Below are 21,475 nucleotides of genomic sequence, written 5' to 3'. Positions count from 1 at the left end.
GTAACCTTTCTTCAAGTGTATTGGAACCAAAGCGGGGTGGGGTTTCCTTCCAAAATAGGGAAGAAAGTAAGATGGCAATCTCCTTCCCAGTTGGAATGCTTTTGTTTCATGAATAATTGATCATTGTCACTTGGGCATTTGGATAACTCATATTAGAGTCATCCTCGTCGATCTCCATATGCCTTGTTAATAGGAGACAAATTGCAACAAGAGTGCGGGGGGGGGGATTCTGGAACGCTCGAGGCTGATGAGCAGATGTAGTTTTATTTCCCTTGGAGCCTTATGTTTAACTTCGTTTCTATTACAATACTGGGATTCATTCAGATGCATTGCTTCAATAAATGGATTTACTGCATATGCTACCTGTTTGCAAAAACGAAGTCTTACCTGATTTATATTGCAATTATGTATCTCTAGAATAAATTTTTTTTTTTTTTGGGGGAACAGATTGAGGAGATGAGGGAGAAAGGAATCGAATTGGAGTTTCAACCTGATGTTAAGGTCCTCCCCCCATTTCTCCCCTGAACACACACACACACACAAGAGCAATTGGTTATCCTTATTTTATATATTTGTATCAATGTGTGTCACAGTTTGGAGGCCGATTTTGACATATGTCCTTATTTTATAACAGGCTACAATTTTGAGGGTGCGCTGCCTCTGCGTTCAGTATCTAGATTTTGGGGATACTTGGCAAGCATGGTAAGAGATCTTTTTTTCTCTTTTTTTTATTATCATGTTTGATGTTCATCAATGTTTTTGTTGAACCTCAGCTTAAATTTGCTCGAGTTGCAATTTTGTTTTTTTCCCCCTCTCCTTGCTAATTTGGCTTCTCTCTCGTCCTGCAAATTAACAGTGTGTTGCCACAATTTTTCCTGTCTAAATAATTTTCAATTGATTTTAATTTGAATATTGTCTATCTTTTATATTCTTCAAGTGACATGAATTACTAGGGTTATTGTGGAAAAATTTTCAGGAAATTCCCGTGTGTTTAAGACCATATGTTTATAGAGCTTGGGCTCGCGGGCATTTCATTCAAGTATGACTTTTTGTCTCTTCAGCCTTTTATTCCAATATTATTCTTCACATTATATGTTAATATGATCCCATTGACATCTAGATTTAAATGAAGCTGCTTTACCTTTAGACAAGTATGCCTCTTTAAGGGATTTCTTTGTTCGCACTCTGAAAGAAGGTTCCAGGCCCATTGACCCTGATCCACAATGTCCTGGTAACTGGTAACAGCTTTTAAGAAATCTCAAATTTCCTATCAGTTTCCTCTGTTAGCATTGTTGACTTATACATAATGTATGACCATTCAGGTTAGTCCTGTGGATGGTACAGTTTTAAGATTTGGAGAGTTGAAAGGAGCAGGTGCGATGATTGAACAGGTCAAAGGATTTTCATATTCTGTTTGTTCTCTTCTTGGTGCAAGCCAATTTTTTCCGACTGCGGCTGATTGTAATATACATGAGAAGCATATTGAATCTGTAGTCACTAGTGATGAGAAGAGAAACAGATCTTGGTGGAGTGTCTCCTTAGCTTCTCCCAAAGTTTGGGACCCTAAATCATCATGGTAATTCGATGTTGGATTTCTACTTATTCCTGTCTGGTTGTAAGTTCATAATTTAACAGGTCCAAATGGTTTAAGGATTTTTTTTCTTTTTTTTTTTTTGGTTTTTGGGGGGGGGGGTTAGTAATTGTTGAAGGAAATTGATGTTTGCTTCTCAGCTGATTCGCTCAAACTAACTCCTCCATTTTCAAAATGCATCTATGGTTAGTTGGATGTCAGAGGGCATGTGATAATCCATATTTGTTAACTCGAGGAGGTAAACTGAGCTGAAAGTGTTGAAATATTGTTGGTGTCATCATTGCTTTTTGCGTCATTGCTTAGTTTATCTTGGATTTTACTTTTGTGTCTCTGTTGTTTGAAAAACATTAGTGTAGCAATTTGTGTCTCATTTGAAAACATGAATCTTTTGTTTCTTTGTTTAGGAAACCTGCTCCTCAAAAACACTTAGGCTTTTCTGCCATTGAAATAACAGAAAATAAAGGAGAGAGAGATTCTATCAGATCAAGGAATGGATGGGTTCAATTACACCAAATATCAAACAGCAAGTCTTCAAGCTATTAGGCAAATAAAATTACTCCCACACGCTGCATAGAAATAGTCACAGCAGAATAAATAGATATCTAAAGCAAACACTTCTTTAGCTTTTGAGAGGTTAGGCTTCTCTCTTCACACTAGGCCAAATACTTCTTTATTTTCCTCTTAGATGCTGACCGCTTTCTTTTTAGCCTCTCTACTACGCTCTCTCTCTCTCTCTCTCTCTGTCTGTGAACTCACCCCCATGCTATATTTTATCTCCATTCTCTTTCTATATTCCTTCTTTTTCCTAGTCCCAGGAGTGTGGGTCCATCGGTCTGTTGTAAAACACAGGTTCTATGGAATTAGGATCTATATTCTGTTTTCTAGTCTTAATATTGATTTTTAAATGCGAGAAGAATTATCTAGCTTCTTCCTGAAATGTATATGACTGGTATCCGTCAGTGTGGCCCAATGAGAACAGTATATCTGCTATATATTAAAAATGATACAGATGAATGCACTGTATTGAAGGCTCGTATATAGTCAAATTTCTATTGCAGTCCAGAGAGAGGCCTCTTCTACTGTGTGATTTACTTAGGCCCTGGGGACTACCATCGCATACATTCACCTGCTGACTGGAACATTCTCGTTCGCAGGCATTTCTCAGGTGAAAAGATTTGGTCCATGAGCTTTTGTTTAAACAATTTGAGAATGATTGCTGGCTGCGATCTGTTCTTATGAGGTTGTCCATGTCTGTATTATGTTCCTATACCCGATATTATTGTCATGAGTAAGATAGTAGCCCTTTCAAGAAGGACTGTGAGGAGAAACGGTCATATCCAATGAAGTTCAGTATGGTGACTACTAGGGATGACATTATAGTTGAGAATGATCTCTCACTTGTATGCTTTTCTTTAAAGTCATTATAATAATTTGGTTGTAGGCTTTTCCTTGTAAAAACAATTAACAGTAACAGTGAAGTAGCATAAATGCAGTTACAGCTCTTGCGTCGTGTGTTGAAAATCAAGATGTTTTTTCGGTGATGACCGTTGGAATCAATGGGATATGAAAAATGTAGAACTAGATTTGACAATTTATTTCGTTAGTTGTCAGCATCCATTTTTCTATTTTAATCTAATCTTATTCCCCCTTTGAATTCCCATTCTGTTATGTTGCAGGACGTCTTTATCCCCTGAACGAACGTGCTACAAGAACGATAAGAAATTTATATATTGAGAATGAAAGGGTAATTTGCCAAGGACAGATGCAACAATTTTCTCTCCATAAACCTGTATTATCTTTTCTTTCAAGCCTTGTCTTGTTGTTTCTACTGACAAGCAATAAAATTAAATGAGCTATCTTTAGTTATACAGAATATTCAATATTTTATCTCTCTCTCTCTCTCTTGAAATTTTCCTAACTTTCTTTGTGCTGGTCTAGCTATTTATTTATTGAGGATGCTATTGTGTAACTCTTTAATGACTTCAATTTATGACACCATGATCAACATTTCAATCTTAACCTCTACGATTTATGATCACCTATCATCTTTCATTGATTTGCTCCTATTTTTGCAGGTTGTTCTTGAAGGTCTATGGCAACAAGGATATATAGCGCTTGCAGCAATTGGGGCCACAAATATTGGATCAATCCAGGTTTTTTTACCAGTTCCTTATGGTTGTATTAAAAACAAGCTCATGACACAAGTACAACCTTTACAATATGCTATATGTTCATCTGTTTTGGTTTCAAATTGTGAGTTAACGTTAAATTTTCTTTCTAAATATGGTGGTACCGGGTTGAAAAATTTAAGCCAGAAAACTTTGGAACACAATGGCAGGGATGGCATGTTGCGTTTATTGTTCATAATAAATTGAGCTTTCGATTAATGAATTTAGTTTTAACTCTGACACGACAGCTTCTCATTGAACCTGAACTCAAAACCAACAAGCCAAGGAAGAAGTTTCTTCACTCGGAGCCTCCTGAGGAACGGGTTTATAAACCTGAAGGGGTTGGTAAGATGCTGTCCAAGGGAGACGAGGTTAGACATGCACCTTGCTTATCTTTAATAATTTTGTCTACTTCATTTACAGTTATAATAAAAAGAATTACAAAATGGCTGCTAGCAAGTAGAGAGAAGTTGCTGGCCTGCTATGTGATTTCTTATCCCTTTGCTTATTTACCAGTGAACTAATGTAGTTTACTGTGTCCTCAGTTGGGTGCTTTCAACATGGGATCGACAGTTGTGCTTGTTTTCCAAGCTCCCATTTCGAAACTGCTCGAAGGAGGAGGAGGTTCCTCACCGGAGTTCAACTTCTCTGTCAGACGTGGGGACAGAGTACGTGTTGGTGAGGCTTTGGGAAGGTGGAATTAAGTTTACGGTGGCCTCTGCACAGAGTACAACAATCACATTATGTATAAAAGAATATTTAATTGTGCCCGGGGTAGATTCCCTTCATATTAATCCGAGATTTCGAAACTCAATACTGCTTTAAGAGTCAACTGCGTTCATCATAGTGGGAATTTAGTTCTGCTATTTATTTACTCCTCCAGTTCTATGTTAGATCTAATTAACTAATTTAAATAGATTAAAAATATTAATTAAATTAGTTAATATAAGTTTTTGAAAATACCCTAAATATTTTTTTAATTCAGTCATTCCTTCTTCTACTTGATTATTATTGAAAGAATATTAATAATTTAATTTGAAAAAAAATTAATAAACATGTGAGATAAATTTTAGATATGATACCAACATGAATTTTTTTAATTATGTTTTAGATTAAGGGCGATGTTTATCCCGCCTCAAGATGTGACGTTGGTTGAAAGAGGAGAAAAACAAGCACCGGGTGGTGGGGGGATGGGAAGGAGCTCAGCCTCCGTACCTGATGTCATAATGTTTGGACTTTTGTTGTCTCAAGTCAAAATATAAGAGAATGGGAGTGTAAACTGATGCATCTATCTTATTGTCCTTTATTTAATTATCATGAATTAACTAAGGTATGACGATGACTCAACGGTTTTATTAGAAGCGTTTTTAGGAAGAAAAAGGTATGGTATATTTAAAACATCTAGGACTCATTTGGAATAGTTTATAAGTAACTTTTTAATCATGATTTATAAAATACGAGATAAGTATATGAGAAAAGTTTTGTCTTGATTTATATGAAATGTGTTTATAAGTGATTTCTAACGCTTTGCCAAACAAGTCCTTAATCAATAATTAAAACTAATTATTTGTTTATTAGTACTATATTTAGGGTCATACAGAGAGTACTTAGATTGTGTCTGAGACTCTTGCGTATCAGAATGGTGTTTGAGCTTTGGATTGAAAAAATATTAGTATTATTATTTATTAGTACTTAGTTTCGATATGATAACATAAAAGGATGAATGCCGTTTTTGGAATCTTTTCATTTATATGATTTTGTGGAAAGAAAACACCCAAAACTAACAAATTTGATTTTTTTTTCAAAAAATCATTAAAAAATTTAGTACAAAATTTGTATTGATGAGGTCGGAGTTCAGAATCCCATGAACAAAAGTTACAAAACCGCTCAACAAGTGTGAGGGATCTCAATGCGTTATTGCCAATGAAATATTTAATAGATCTGACGAAGCTTCTTACTCTTACCATTCGCCTCCCAAGTCCCACCACAACGACAGGCGAATCTGAATCCACTGAAGCCAAGCCTCCCATCCCGTCATTCTCTTATATCAGAATCTTGTTCCTGGGTTGACAGAGAAGGTTCGATCACAACAAGATTTAGCATTTCTCGGCATACTCTAATCTAGACCACAGAACGGCATTCACATTCTCATTTTCGAATCTGCAGATCTACACATTCAACTGTTCCTTTTTCTGTTTTTTTTTTGTTCGAATGACACAAAACAATTAGCTAAGGTCACCTGATTGGCTGCATTTAGCAACGACGAACTCCAAACAGGCCAAGTAGGATCAAAGTAAATGGAAATATGATATAAAGAATGAAATCAAAGGGAAAAAGAATTGGAGTTACACCTACGTTTGTTTAGAGTAGGACAAAGACGGAGGCACTCTCTTGTTCCGGAACATCATGTAGCCAACCGGCAATACGACTCCGATCATCATTATAGCGGCTCCGATAAAGTACCTGATTGGGCTAGGTGGCTCAACCTCTACGAAGGTCCTAACCTGCATCATAGGGACTTATGAAGTGAAACCGAGGAAGTTTTCAACGTAAATCAGATGAGAATCAGATCTCTCAAACCGAACGAGATCGGGATTGGGGCGACCAAGGAAGAAAGAACGAGAAACGGGTACTTACGGGCATACTGGGGAAGTCGAAAGCAGACAGATTCTTTGTGATTGCACTCGCTATCACTGCAGTTGTGGAATGGCAACACGGTGCTTTGGGGAATTAGACGCAGTACGATCTTGGCTGCTTTTGTTTGCCGACGCAAAGGGCCTAGCGAACCCGCCAGACAGATTTTCCATTGGCGACAGGCATTGAGTAAAGGGGAAATCACAAATAAAGACCCTCGAATTAGCAAAATCACTCTATGGTCACCTGAATATGCTAAATTACTATGAAGAACCCGGTCTCAAATTGTAATTATGAAATCATGGCCAAATTACCAAAATACTCCTCTTTAATTTTTTTTTAAAAAGAAAGCCACTGCCTCACCGGAATCCGGCCACCGGCGCCGGAGCTCCGGCGGCCGCTTCCGGCCACTGTCGGCGGCCGGACGCCGGGGTCCGGCCGCCGGAGCTCCGGCGCCGGCGGCCGCTTCCGGCGGTCTTCCTTTATTTTTTTTTTGAAACTGTTTTTTTTTTTAAATTGGGGGGAAGTGAGGTTGGGGGGATTTGATCCCCCAACCTAATGCTTCCCAAAATAAGGAATGACCATTGAACCAACAAATTTTTGTTAACATTATGATGCAAAAAAAATATAAGTTAACTCATTTACTCTTGTTCCAGGTGATAACAACAATACATTTGGAAATAACAAGTTTTGATTGTAAAATAACACGTCTGGAATAAAAATTTAACAATATGTTTTTTTTTATAACAATAAATTTTGTTGCAGGCAATAACAACAATACATTTAAAAATAACAAGTTCTGATTATAAAATAACAAGTTTGGGATTAAAATTTAATAACACGTTTTTTTTATAACAATACACTTTGTTTCAAGTGATAACAACAATACATTTAAAAATAACAAGTTCTGATTATAAGATAATAAGTCTGGGATTAAAATTTAATAACATGTTTTTTTATAACAACACACTTTGTTTCAAGTGATAACAACAATACATTTGGAAATAACAAGTTTTGATTATAAAATAACAAGTCTGGAATTAAAATTCAACAGCACCTTTTTTTATAACAATTAATTATTTTATACTTTTGGAAAATAAATTATTTATAACTTATAAAAGTACTTGTAATCTATTTAATTTGCTAAAAAAATAATTTTTATCTCCAATTTATAATCAGAACTTGAAGTATAATTTTTTATAGATTAAAAATACTTTTTTATTGTTCAAATTTATAAATAAAATTTAGGGAAAATGGCAACACACTTTTTTAATTTTTTTTTAAATTTTTTTAATCTATATATCTATACAAATTATTATAAATCAAACTACTTCTTATAAATTATAAATAGTACAATTTATTGTGGATTAAAAATACTTTTTGACTGCTTAAATTTATAAATGAAATTTATCTCTAATTTATAATTAAAAATACTATTTTATTCTTTAAATATAAAAAATATTTTTAATATTTAAAGAATGAAATAATATAAAATTTATACTATGATTAATAAATCAAAAATGCCTTATTATAAATACTTTATAATTTATAAGAAGTAGTTTGATTTATAATGAGCTGTATAGATATACAGATTAAAAAGTATTTTTTTAGAGAAATAAATATATTAAAAATATTTTTTATAAGTTATAAATAATTTATTTTTTAAAAGTATAAAATAATTAATTGTTATAAAAAAACGTGTTGTTAAATTTTAATCCTAGACTTATTATCTTATAATCAGAACTTGTTATTTTTAAATGTATTGTTGTTATCACTTGAAACAAAGTGTATTGTTATAAAAAAAACGTGTTATTAAATTTTAATCCCAAACTTGTTATTTTATAATCAGAACTTGTTATTTTTAAATGTATTGTTGTTATTGCCTGCAACAAAATTTATTGTTATAAAAAAAACATATTGTTAAATTTTTATTCCAGACGTGTTATTTTACAATCAGAACTTGTTATTTCCAAATGTATTGTTGTTATCACCTGGAACAAGAGTAAATGAGTTAACTTATATTTTTTTTGCATCATAATGTTAACAAAAATTTGTTGGTTCAATGGTCATTCCTTATTTTGGGAAGCATTAGGTTGGGGGATCAAATCCCCCCAACCTCACTTCCCCCCAATTTAAAAAAAAAAACAGTTTCAAAAAAAAATAAAGGAAGACCGCCGGAAGCGGCCGCCGGCGCCGGAGCTCCGGCGGCCGGACCCCGGCGTCCGGCCGCCGACAGTGGCCGGAAGCGGCCGCCGGAGCTCCGGCGCCGGTGGCCGGATTCCGGTGAGGCAGTGGCTTTCCCTATTAAAAAAAATTAAAGAGGGATATTTTGATAATTTGGCCATGATTTTATAATTACAATTTGAAACCGGGCCCCTCATAGTAATTTAGCATATTCAGGTGACCATAGAGTGATTTTGCTAATTCAAGGGTCTTTATTTGTGATTTCCCCTTGAGTAAATTTTAAGATAACGAAATTGAATTTAAATATATATTATCTCTCTTGAGGGGGAAAAAAAACAGAGAGAAGAATTATAATGAAGTCAAAAAAAATAATTACTTGAAGTTTCAGTAACAATCTAATCTAAAGAGTTTGTAATGACAAATTTTAGAGTAAAAAATAACAACTTTTAAACCTTATTTTATAATTATTTTTTTAAACCTTCTTATAATTTTCTCAACAAAAAAAAAGGTCAATTGGGAATTGGCAACAAACTTTTGATTTCGAGTTTAACAAAGATGGATACTTTGGCCCAAAAAAACAAAGATGGATGCAGGATCCTTACCCATACCAACTTTTATCACTAGTTTATAGGTAAAATGAAAAATATTTTGATATTTTGCAAAATAAAATAGTACAATTTTGATTTTTTTTATTATTACTTTTTGAAAACCCTACTTGAAAAAAAAAATAAAACAGTTAGATTTTGATACAACAGTCCGCACGTCATCAGATGGGCATCTACATTCTTGCCCATCTTTCAAAACGGGCATGAGATTGAATTCCAACAAAGAGAATTGTATTAATGCTGGGAAAACGGCTTTTTTTTTTGGGGGGGTGGAATTAAAAGAAAAATTGAGAAAAAGTCTCCCATTAAGAATTTGATTGATGAGAAATACCTTCATTTAGGCCTCTCTCATCAATAAAACTTTTAGTTATGGGACTTCTCCCCAATTTTCTAAAAAGTAAGGATGATTGGAGCACTAAACTATGTTGATAATGTAATTAAAACATGATATAACTAACAATTCATTTTGCTATGATTAATCTTCCATATATTGGCAAAAAAAAGAGAGATTAATCTTCAATATAAAAAATATAGGAATATAAAGAGCTTTAACAAGCTATGTGTCCTTTGATTTATCTTAAACTTATGTTTGTATAAAATTTAAAGAACGAGTTATATGGTTCATGAATTATGAGCATCATTATTTTATATACATTTTATCTTACATACTAAATGTGATACTTTATTTTATAATCCTTGTACATTGTATATAATGTACAAGAAAAGCAGTTGGCCAAAAAAAAAAAAAGGAAAAGGAAAAGTTGAAAACATATACCATTAAATATCTATCAAGTTGCATTACAAATAATACTTTTTTAATTTTAAATGTAAGACCTATTTTGTAGTATAAATTATACTCCTCCAGTCCTTAATATAGGACCCAATTGTTGAGTTGATTTTGGTCATAAATATAAGACCCATTTCTCATATTTATAAATTTTCTATAAATTACTCCTATAGATATTCCCTCAACCTTAATCAAGTAGAAGTGAAAGAGGAGGTATTAAGAAAGATGATTATGGTATTTTAGGAAAAACGTGTCACATTTCTTATAATTAACTAACTTACCTAATTTCCTTAATCTAATCAAATTAGTTAAATGTGTTTTATATTAAAGACCGGAGGAGTATTATAAAATGGGTTTATTTAAGACTAAAAGGATCATAATCCTTTTTTAGAGCTCTCTATATTACCAGAAAATATGCTTAATTTAAAAGGATTAATAGGATTTTAGAGCAACTAGAAAGAGATTTTTTAACCAGAAAGAATTCAATTCAGATGTAGGATATTTATCCAGAAGTTTTCGTAACTCATATTATTGACAAAACATGTGATTGTCATCCAAAGAGGTCATTGAACAAGCTAAAATGCCCCTTTATAAAAAAGGGGGGGTGCCTTTCAACCTCATGACCCGTGAATAGAGACTAATTTTTGCGCTCATTTTCGGCCAGGCATGAAGGATGAAGGAGACTGGGTGGGTAGTTCTCCACCTCTAATCAATCTTCACCTTATTGTAACAGTGATAAAAAAATGAGATTGGATTCAACGATTGAACTGGCTGGACGTGGCTCAAATTTGCTAACAACTCTGTTCAGATTAAAAAATCGTTTTTATGATTGAGTTGGGTTGAACCAAGTTGAGTTATAACTTAAAATTAGATGATGTTTTTGTTTCACAAAAAATACTGAAAATTAAAAAAAATCATTTAAAAAAATTGACAAACTCAATAAGCCCAACATATTTTTAGGTTGTTTCATTGCGTTATTTTATCGAAAATTTTGTAGTGTTATTGTGTTGATAATTAGAAATAATATTCACATATATATTACTATATTAATTATATGCATATAATTATTTTTATTAATGAAAAGAGGTTTAATCAGTTTCTTGTCTAATTTACTTTGTAATCCTTTTAATGCATTCTTCAACGTTTTATTCAAAAAAAGTATTTTTTTTTTAAATTTCACTGGGTCGGAAGATAAGCATGTGCATTATATATCGCTATAGGAAAAATTTATAATCAAAAGATCAAGGACATAATTTTTAAGTTGGTAAAAAAAAAAAAACATAATTTCAACCTCCTCCTTTTGATTTTCAGGGGGTGGGTTGATGTATGTTTAGTTTGGTGTTTGTCTTGTAAGCTTGTTTTCTTATTAATGTCTTAATATAGTCCTCAGTTTTCATTCCCAAAAAAAAAAACAACATAATTTTTAAATCGTAATTTATTGTTGTCGGAGGCGAGGGCCTGAATCCATAATCGAAATATCGCCGTACGTCATTACACTCCATATTCGCGAAGAAAAAAGTAGTTTGAGATTGTTTGGTGCAAATTTCTCAGGTAATTCCCACCCTTGGTCGGGATTGTTTCATTTATTGGACATCCTCGTTCATGCTGATATAATTTAAAATTTTCCAGGCTGGAGACCCAATAATCTCACACATATTATTATGATAGTCAGTATCAGATCGACACGTCCAGGTTATGTGGCCGAATTCCTTTACCTGATGGAATCTATCCCTTTCGAGCCATAAATTTCTGGGGCCACTTCTTAGCTATTCGATTCAATCAGACAGCATGCGATGGAGAATGCGAAAGCGATCACGCTTCCTGATTTCTATCATGTGTGCGGCTATGTGTCAATGCCGTGAATATGAACCCTGAAAATTCCAGAGGAATGCAATTACACGGTGGGTGAGAAGTGATTATCAGTTGTTAATTAGGTTCCGGATTACATCTTCTGTACCTGATTGAACTCGCTAAAAGATTAATTGGGTCGCATGAACTGTGCGCATAACATGGAATATGACCTACTTATAATCAATGGCTATATCTCCATTTACTACAAAATGGCGCAACAACATCCTAAAGGGTCCACTTCTTGATGGCTCTTTGAAATCCAATGCCTGTTCCTATCACGAAAACAATTTATCATTCAAAGTGACTTTTAGGTAAGTTTTGCTTTACGCAGGAAACAGAAAGACGACATTATAGTTTCAGGTAACATTCATCCATTATTACTTGAATTAATTGAATCAATGCTGATTTTTTCGGTTCATGTTTTCTTTTTAGTTCCTGCTAACTCACTGTGTCGGTAAAATAACTTTTGTTAGCGAAATGGTTATTTGAAACATAAATTGCACGGCCTCGGTGAAACGGGATGAAGAAGAAGAAGAAGCCTAGTTGAGGTGGGCAAGGGCTGTACTAAAAATCGTCCCACCGACCAGGGTGGTCCTGCGCGCATTTTAAATTGTTCGAATATAAAAATCGACCGAAAGGACGTACGTTGAACGCAAAACTCACACGAGGACATCGAAGGAGACTCCTACGACCATAAATTTATAATCTATAATTAGTTAAATGCTAGAGGGCTTTGCATGAGCTCTTCCTGGGAACCAAAGCCCGTTCTCCTGGATTATGTTGGTCAAATTAATAGTAAATTAGGTTTTCGAGCTTCGTGAACTCCAGGTTGTCTCCGATGTTTTTTAATTTCTGTAATAAAATCCTCACCTACACTCGTGGTGGTTCAAAGCACAAGATTTCGATCCTTGTTCCTGTAATTTGTCTGGCCTCGCTGCTCCTAGGCGGTGTCTCTTGCATATATATTCAAGGCTGAAGGTGGTCGCAAAGTAGGAGACTTGGTCAAAAGCTTCTCTTGATTCTGGAGGTTGTTAAGCTCCGTAAAGCAGGTTTCTTTCCCTGTTTCTTAATGTTTTTCTTTTGGAGAACTATTATAGAATAATCTGTCTCTTGCCATTTGGTATTTGCTAAAGGATCTTAATCAATTCCCAATTGGATTTTCTTTTTCTTTGTCAGATTATCAATTCCGTGAAGATTTTGTAAGGTTCAGACTTAGGCACGGTCCGTCAGGAATAACGGAGGTAATTTATCTGGTATTGCTCTGGGAAAACTGGTACATTCAAATGGACACAAAACGATAAGCTTTACTTTTAGCTTCTACGAGACTGATTTGTATTCTAGATAATTTGCTGGCTAACCTTATTTTTCTGCTTTGTGGGTCTTGTGTTGCGCGCCTAATGCAGCATTGCAGGCTTTTGAATAAAAAGTGTGTGTGTATACATATAACGATCTCAAGGAACTGAACTGCTCGAAGCATTCAGAACTTTTCTGAAGCAAAAATGGAAGGCAGTTTCTTTCCACCATGGAAAAATGGTTCCTGGTATGGGCTCGAGGGTGTGGAGGAAAATAACGAACTCAGATTGGTCTCTTCGTTGCCAGCCATACCTCAGCCACCGACACCGCATGAGCCTATGGAGTTCCTATCGAGGTCTTGGAGTCTCTCTGCTTCTGAAATATCCAAGGCTCTCTCAGAAAAACAGAAACGAAATCTCCTCGATAAGAATCCAGACGCATTGCCACTAACTATTTCAGCACCTCAACTTGTAAGCCATCATCATCCTAGCATATTAACACCCATCTGAATCCTTATTATTGATCATTTGTGGCAGAATTGTGTGCGAGCTTGAACTTTTCTCTGCTTTTGCAGCCAGGGAAGGCAGTAAGTTCTGATTCTACTAATTGTCGAAGAACAAGCACCATTGGTAGATGGTTTCACCAAAAGCATAATGGTAATCGTACTAACAATATCACAGCGATGAGAAAGAAAGACAGGGTACGTCTTGAAAATGCTCGTGTACATTCTGCTGTGTCCATTGCTGCACTAGCTTCGGCCTTGGCTGCTGTGGCGGCAGCAGAGAGCTCCAATGGCTCTCCTTCAAAATTGAACCTTGCTCTGGCTTCAGCCACTGAACTCTTAGCATCTCATTGCATTGAAATGGCTCAATTAGCCGGAGGTGATCATGAGCGGGTGGCTTCCACTGTCAGGTCTGCCGTTGATATTCGAACTTCTGGAGATCTAATGACTCTAACTGCTGCTGCTGCAACAGGTGCTTGCTTACTTTGTCTAATCCTGTAACATAGTTCTTACAATTAAGTTATTCATTATTAATTCACTTAAAGATTCTTCTTGCACTTCAAAATTAGCCCTGCGAGGGGAAGCAGCTCTGAAAGCGAGATTGCCCAAGGAGGCAAAAAAGAATGCGTCCATCAGTCCCTATCATAGGGGAATAGCTGAAACGCATTTGTTTCCTTCTTTTGACGGTCCAGTGTGGGAGCGTCCTACTCCATGTGTGGGAGATTTATTGCTGTTAACACGAAAAGGTAATTGGCTAATTGCTATCAGGTCAAATGCTTATGTTTCAAAGAACCACTTATATTTAAAAGCCATGTTAGAGTCCTTAGTTCATCATTTCTAAATCTTTCCTTGTATTCAGGTGTTTTACAATGGAAGCATGTCACTGTCTACATCAACAAGAAGTCTCAGGTATGACAAATTTATCACCAGACTAACAAATAATGTGACGGTGGACTTTATCAACAAGCCAACAAAGTTCATATACTCACTTATCATTTCCCTAATTCTCAGGTCAAGATTAAGCTAAAAAGCAAGCATGTTGGAGGAACCTTCTCCAAAAAGAAAAAATGTAAGTGCGTTTAATACAAATGCTCTAAAATCAGTAAAACACACGCATATTACTTATTTTTCCAGCGTTAGGAAGCATCTATTTTTCTGATTTGGAGCTGTGGATTCTGAAAGATCTCGGGTAACATATTGTGCTATGTAGGTATTGTTTATGGAATCTGTGATAAAGATGCTGGGTGGCCGTATCAAAAGGAAAGAGAAGCATCGGAAGAGTTATATTTTGGCCTCAAAACAGCACAAGGTCTTCTAGAGTTCAAATGCAAGAGTAAACTCCACAAGCAGCAATGGGTTGAAGGGATAGAGAGTCTGCTTCGTCAACTCAACTCCATTGAAGCAACGGAGCGTTCTCTTGATAGTTTAAGCATCAGTAACAGCATATAATTTGTTCAGACAAAGTTTTCCCAAACGCCTGTACTCCTATATATATACGTGTGTCAGTTCTACACTATGATACAGCAATAAAGCAAATCTGATGTCCAAATGTCAAGGTCATGACATAACCATCCAATTTTGAATGGAGTGTACATAAGACAGAACAATTTGAGATCAAGAGGTGGTGAGGTATATTTGCAATTTTCTGACGCGTTGTAGCACTCTAGTCTATAACAATTTGTGTTGTTCGGAAGACTTCCTTACGAAACAGTTTGATCAAACCTCTGCTAAAACACAAGTGCAGGATAGAAACGAACGCACAAGGATGAAAGCAGAAAGTAGAAGACATGAAACCGTGAGAGTTCGGGATATAATTGTCCATTGTGTTTAGACATAACATGTTCTCAGGCTGTCTCGCATTTGTAATTGTTGGTTCTTTTATTTATAAAACGACCGATACATGCAGTAAGAAGAAGAGGGGGATGCTTTCTCATCCTGAACACCCGCAATAACACTTGGCCTCGAGACAACTCTGAACATTACAAACGGAAGGACAGAGGCTAGAGCAATCTTGATCGACACAACAAGTGGAATTTATGATAGGTTTGGTGGAAGTATGTCCACTGCCAAAAGGGCAAGCACATAAGCCTTTGAAGCAAACACTAGGCAATCCAAGGCAGTTCTTTTTGCAGCCTCCGGCATCGCATTGTTCTTCGCAATCTTCATCAGTTTTGCAAGCTTGGGCTTGATCTCCAGATCCTAGCGTCCCTCGAGATGCTACACCTGCGAACAAAAGTACGGCGTGTTGCTCTCTACAGATTCATCAAGAATAAGAGAGATAGGGACATGGACTAACTAGATGCAATGATAAAAAAGAAAATCAAGAAAGCCAACTTCCTTGCGGTTGCGTTCATGTTTTCCGATAACCTAATGACCCACGTGATGGATGCTAAGCTCGAGCGCTCTGTTCGCCACTAGAATTATCAGTTGAACGTATATATGCTAGATTTAAGTGATTGGAATTCAAAGCTGGAATTTGGATTATGTATTAAATGATTATTTTTGCCTATGTATTAAATGATGAAAGAAACTTAGATCAATTTTCTTATATCTATTATGTTGTAAGTTCTCTAATCATACATAATCATGTGTCCTTTTTATGTGAATTTATAATTAAATGTTAATATTTTACAAATAAGACACATGGTCATGTGATCAGAAAACTTCACGTAATAGATATAAAAAACTTAATGTAATTATTACCCTTAAACGATTAAATGAATCTTTATGATTTGTTGAATGTTGTTGCCATTAAATTACATTGAAGTCATTCAGTGATATTAAAAGCCGGCCTACGTTGAGAGTATAGTGCTTTTAATGGCTTTAGATACGCCGGGAATTATTACCAAGTACTGAATTGACAAATCTTTTATTCTTAAGAATCATTAATGGCAAATATCCATTGTTCTGCTTCTTTGGGATTGGGCGATAAATAATGGTAGTTTTTCTTGGCAAAAAGAAAAGGACAAATAATGTTACTTTTTACGTGAGGAGTATGTTTTGAGGGTCTTTTTAGTAATTAACTTGTAAATTTGGTCATCTAGTTTTAATTCTCCCTTGATAGACTCATTGTTCCCTTTCAAGACTTGATTTTTGCCCATATATTAAAAGGAAAATAATACATTATAGGGGCATGATAATTTGAAAGCAGTACAATAGTTCAATTTCACTTTTGTGAAAAACATGATAGTGTGTGCAACGCATGGTGAGAATTCTTTTCCTTTTCTCTTTTGTTGATAAGTATTTTAAATGCAACAAGAAACATTGAGTAGTTATGAAAATGTTGAGGGAAGCAGGAGAAAATGGGCTTAATAATACATTCATATTTGTCTAAACATTGGAGATCAAATGAATAAAGGAAGGGGAAATTATTTCTGTCCATCTGATGATGCGAACTTGTTTCCCTATTTTCTGTCCAAAAATAATTTTGATGGATTGAAGTGTAAGACAAGGACAAGATTAGTTCCTTGTAGAGCAATGCCAGCTTACACCTTGACAGTATTATCCTCAGTATTCTACCTAAACTCCTTTCCGACACTTCCTCTCAAATGTTCCTTTTACTTCCATTTCTATGTGTCGTCTGAATATATAATCCGACAAAAATGGAGCATTGTTATAACGATTAAATTATGTCCGGAATCTGTAAAAAAAAATAAATAAATACTCCTCCGGTCCTAAATGTAAGACCCTTATACTAGTGTGTATAAGGGTCTTACATTTAGAACCGGAAGAGTAAATACAATTGCAAAATGCAGACTTCTATTTCAAGCGTAAAGAGAATACAGTCATTTTCCATCATCATCAATAAATTTTGACCATAAATTCTCCACTTTCCAATTTCCTAAATATGTTATAGTACTACATGATTTACTACCTCCGGTCCTAATCATAAGATCTTATTTATACATTACAAACCGGGTTTTATAATTAAGACCGGAGGTAATGTATATCATACATATGGAACTTCATTCCTTACGTTTCCAATTTTTGATCTATCATTTTTATTTACTAATCATCATGTAACAGCATTACTCCATCCAAACTTGTTATTAGAAAATGAAAGTATTCAAGTATTTGCTTCAATCATGTTGACGCATAATTCTTCACATAATGATATTGTTCTGTCCTTTTAACATATTGTTACCAACAACCATGTCTCTTTCTCTACTCCTATTTTGCCATCCTCCTTATTTCTAAACATTATTAACATTGCATAAAATAACAAAATCATTATTTATAGAACAAATACTAGCAAGTAACTGTGCCAAAAGTATTCTTTCTTTCATTATGTCATAATATGAAGGAAACTGATTGTTCTATATATGGACAGCACATGCAAAGCAGGGGCATAACGCCGGTTAAAATTAGCTTGAAAGCTGAGGGCAAGGCTTGAGAAATTAAATTGCGTTTATTATTTACATTTTTATTACAAGAAGAAGCTCCTTCACTGGGTGGATGATCAAAGGTCAAAGATACAATTTCCACACTAAAGCAAGAAATCAAACGGTGAGAAACTGGTCACACATGAGAAAAATTTAAGGGTAGCTTTCAGCAGCAGGAACCGGAGCATATGAACCAATGAAGACATCACCATAGACCAACCCGGCCAAGGCCCCTCCAACCAATGGGCCGACCCAGTAAATCCAGTTATCCATGAAGTTGCCGCTTACAACAGCAGGGCCGAAGGACCGAGCCGGGTTCATTGAACCTCCACTAAATGGACCGGCTGCCAAGATGTTGGCACCCACAATGAACCCAATTGCAATGGGCGCAATGGTTCCCAGGGAACCCTTCTTGGGATCAGCCGCTGTGGCATACACAGTGTAAACCAATCCGAAAGTAACAATAATCTCAAACACTACACCTTCTCCTGCACCCACACCTGCTGCTAGTCCATGAGTTGGAATGCTCTGCCAAACAGATCCAGAGTTCGTGTTAGTTATGTAAAATGATAAGTTGTTCTGGCGACAGCATTTCTTGTCATACATATTCAGATAAGGTTTCAAATTTAAACATGACGAGGATGTTGCCATGTTTGTGCATATGTGTGTTTCACTTGCATATATGAAATGAAAAAAGATAAGCACATTTTTTCGACTATTGTAGTTGATCTTTTAAGGTGTTGAAAAGACTGGTTGGATTAATTTTTTAAAGGTAATTTTACTAAATATGTATACGAAGTAAATATATAGTAATATATGAAAAAAAACACACTCATCCGAGTCAGATAATATGTGTTTTTGGAATAGCGCTTAGTTATAAATACCTTTCCACCAGTAACAAATTTGAGGAGGAGACATGCGACGATGGAGCCAAGCAATTGGAAAATCCAGTACAAGATGCCAGTTAAGATGGTGATGTTGCCTCCAATTGCCAATCCAAGAGTAACCGCTGGGTTCAAATGCCCGCCTGAGATGTTGGCTGCCACCGCTACTCCTACAAACAAGCCGAACGCATGGGCCACCGCCACCGCCACCAGTCCCGGCGCATCCAACGCTGCATCCTCCGTAAGTTCACCTATATACACACACCAATTCCAACATTACCCTTTACTGCCGAGTGCTTAAATCTAATATACACACTCACGAGCGAAGTTCAGTGAGTGATAGATCAGCTACACCGGAGCACTTACCGTAAGCGATGGCTGATCCAACGCCAGCAAAGACGAAAAGAAGAGTAGCGATGAACTCTGCTATATAAGCCTTAATGGAATTAACGCTAAAAGAGTCGGGAAAGCTACCAAATTCTATCTTCACCATTTTCAATCCCGTGAAGAAATGGAGCCTCTTGGCTGTCTAATAATGTTCTGAACCTATTAGTGTGGCTTAGCGGAAAACTATGCCAAACTTTATATATATACACACACATATAAGTATAAAGCGTCATGGCCGGCTTGGCTGGCACCGATCAGGGGCCACATGAGTGGTTGGATGACGGATGATTGAAGTCGACCAGAACCACGATCCTCCTTCTCCTTGTTGCTTGTATCTACAAGCTTTAGGGATCAGTTTTGATATTTTAATATTCATCATGATCTCACAGTGAGGATTTTAAAAACGAACAAGAAACTCATAAAATACTGGGTGGATAAGCATGTTCGAGCAGAACATTGTCAAAGTAAACTTCATCGACTTTGGAGAAAACATAGTAAATGTCAGACATCACTTTCCTGGACCAACAGAAAACTTAAATTTAATCATCATGATAACGATGATGGCAATAACTAAGGTTATGAATTATTATAATTCCACTCTATGACAAAGATCAATGAAGAACAAGTCTCTTTTCATCTTCTCTATCGTATATATTCTTTACCTAATACTTGTCCTTCAATTGTGGCCACATGAATTATCAAATAGAGCCATATTAGAATACAGGCTGGTTAGGCTCAAAGTCCCGTTCCATAGGAATTGTTTAGTTCCAGGATTGTTTGAAACGAGTTACCCGAATGGTTGGACGGTTCATAGTGGAACAGATCAAGTGATGCTACTTTGTCCTTTATTTCACCACTAAGTGAAAGAAATATTTTCTGGAGCAGAAGCTTCTACAGTGATGATCCAAGAATGCTTTATCTGGTGAATTTTCTATGCATATTATAGTAAATCATGCTGGTTTTATAAAAAACAGTTTTAATAATAATGAGGTTTTGAGACCAAATTATGTGATACTATCTTCGGTTCTAAATATAAGAGTTAGTTGACTAATTTGAGGAAATTAAAAAAATAAGTCAAGTTAGTTATTTGTAATAAATAAGTTTTGTCTTTCCTAAAATATCCTTACTAATCAAGTGTATTGGCTAAAACTAACACTATTTTAAGGGCTACCCTAAAAAATGCATAAATATGAAAGATAAAATAGATTAGGGTTTTAGGACCAAAATAAAAGTCAAACAAGGTTTTATATTAAAAATCAGAGGTAGTACTTATTGTTTTTCCGCTACCTTAGTGTTGTCATCATCCCATTGACTATAAATCTGCAGAAGCGTAACGTATATACCCTGCTCTTCATATATGCTTTAGTAGTGAGCATTTACATTTAACCCCGTCACTGTCAATATATACGTAATCATACGAAAAACAGAGCATTGACCTTCAATTATAGATATGTCAGCTAATAACGTGCTCCTATTTATCTTGTGAGAGCTTGATTGTTTTTACCTGACACGAGAAGGAAAAGAAGAGTAAACGAACCATTTTTCCGTTTGGCAAAAAATATTGTAAGTGAAAGGTAGGACAAATTGAGATTTTTTAGAATTTTCCCCTCCAAGTGACGACCTATATATACTCGAGAGCAAGAACAAATGGGGATCATCGTCGTACATCGATCTTTGAGTTGACCCTGTTAATGAGCCTAACAGCAGGAATATTCCTTCCATTTCTAATGAGAATTAGGGCCTCTGAAACTATTACTACTTTGTTACCAGGTATCCATTTGGAGAGACTCTAAACGCTGGAAATTAATAAGAAGTTGAGGTATTGATCATGCTAAAAATTTCCCATGGACTAGAGAGAAATTAAGTCGACTCAAATTGTCACTGTCAAATTCTGATAATATCGGCATACAAGGGTAATTTAATTTAATCAGATTTCAATTTGTTGATACCATAATTTGGTTACTCTCATCATCCGATCAGAGTCCATACCATGTTTCTGGGATGAGATAATGGGACGAAAATAACAACAATGAATGGACCTAGATGAAGCTTGAACTGAGGTAAACACATAGGGCGAATTATTGTGCTAGATCGAGGTTGCTTTTAATTTCTTTAAACGAACTTCTTGGTCAAAAATCTTGTTTTGGGTAATTAACCATTGACCAGACTATGGTCGCGCACATGCTTCCTTAATTGCTTCAACCTAA

At 35.5% G+C, this 21,475-nt stretch overlaps 4 protein-coding genes across 8 annotated transcripts; 2 read left to right on the top strand and 2 right to left on the bottom strand.

Moving 5' to 3' along the window:
- Window positions 1–447: 447 nt before the first annotated feature.
- On the top strand, window positions 448–4,633 carry LOC114743610 (phosphatidylserine decarboxylase proenzyme 1, mitochondrial-like; the record flags this gene model as incomplete). The annotated part of the gene is given in 11 exon segments (XM_028931831.1): window positions 448–501; window positions 649–702; window positions 977–1,021; window positions 1,024–1,039; window positions 1,121–1,226; window positions 1,319–1,576; window positions 2,650–2,756; window positions 3,268–3,335; window positions 3,667–3,744; window positions 4,008–4,130; window positions 4,305–4,633. Coding segments are annotated over 11 exon segments (1,068 nt in total), but the record flags the coding sequence as incomplete, so codon positions are not given.
- A 907-nt stretch (window positions 4,634–5,540) lies between these two features.
- Window positions 5,541–6,564, bottom strand: LOC114743608 (uncharacterized). 2 transcript variants are annotated; one of them, XM_028931830.1, is made up of 3 exons: window positions 6,395–6,564; window positions 6,111–6,275; window positions 5,541–5,820 (listed from the first exon to the last, which is right to left on the bottom strand). In XM_028931830.1, exon 2 carries the CDS (start codon window positions 6,270–6,272, stop codon window positions 6,111–6,113), a length of 162 nt encoding a protein of 53 aa, XP_028787663.1. In that variant the 5' UTR covers window positions 6,273–6,275; window positions 6,395–6,564; the 3' UTR covers window positions 5,541–5,820. The 2 variants fall into 2 exon arrangements, with proteins under 2 accessions (XP_028787663.1, XP_028787661.1); XM_028931828.1 differs by having other exon boundaries at window positions 6,115–6,275.
- A 5,489-nt stretch (window positions 6,565–12,053) lies between these two features.
- On the top strand, window positions 12,054–15,308 carry LOC114743605 (VAN3-binding protein). Of its 4 annotated transcripts, none has more exons than XM_028931826.1 (8): window positions 12,054–12,869; window positions 12,997–13,061; window positions 13,232–13,583; window positions 13,688–14,087; window positions 14,161–14,361; window positions 14,475–14,524; window positions 14,627–14,684; window positions 14,826–15,308. In XM_028931826.1, the coding sequence occupies exons 3-8, from the start codon at window positions 13,320–13,322 to the stop codon at window positions 15,062–15,064; spliced, it is 1,212 nt and encodes a 403-aa protein (XP_028787659.1). In that variant the 5' UTR covers window positions 12,054–12,869; window positions 12,997–13,061; window positions 13,232–13,319; the 3' UTR covers window positions 15,065–15,308. The 4 variants fall into 4 exon arrangements, with proteins under 4 accessions (XP_028787659.1, XP_028787657.1, XP_028787658.1 ...); XM_028931824.1 differs by having other exon boundaries at window positions 13,224–13,583; XM_028931825.1 differs by having other exon boundaries at window positions 12,997–13,073; window positions 13,224–13,583.
- A 2,587-nt stretch (window positions 15,309–17,895) lies between these two features.
- LOC114743611 (probable aquaporin TIP2-2) lies at window positions 17,896–19,424 on the bottom strand. The gene is made up of 3 exons (XM_028931832.1): window positions 19,248–19,424; window positions 18,882–19,132; window positions 17,896–18,525 (listed from the first exon to the last, which is right to left on the bottom strand). The coding sequence occupies exons 1-3, from the start codon at window positions 19,372–19,374 to the stop codon at window positions 18,151–18,153; spliced, it is 753 nt and encodes a 250-aa protein (XP_028787665.1). The 5' UTR covers window positions 19,375–19,424; the 3' UTR covers window positions 17,896–18,150.
- Window positions 19,425–21,475: the final 2,051 nt, after the last annotated feature.

This window comes from Neltuma alba, unplaced genomic scaffold (assembly GCF_004799145.2).
Source record: "Neltuma alba isolate B1F8T4 unplaced genomic scaffold, ASM479914v2 tig00004064_pilon, whole genome shotgun sequence".
Lineage (NCBI taxonomy): Eukaryota > Viridiplantae > Streptophyta > Magnoliopsida > Fabales > Fabaceae > Neltuma > Neltuma alba.
Note: the sequence above shows the minus strand (reverse complement) of the source record. Positions and strands in the feature narration are given on the sequence as shown.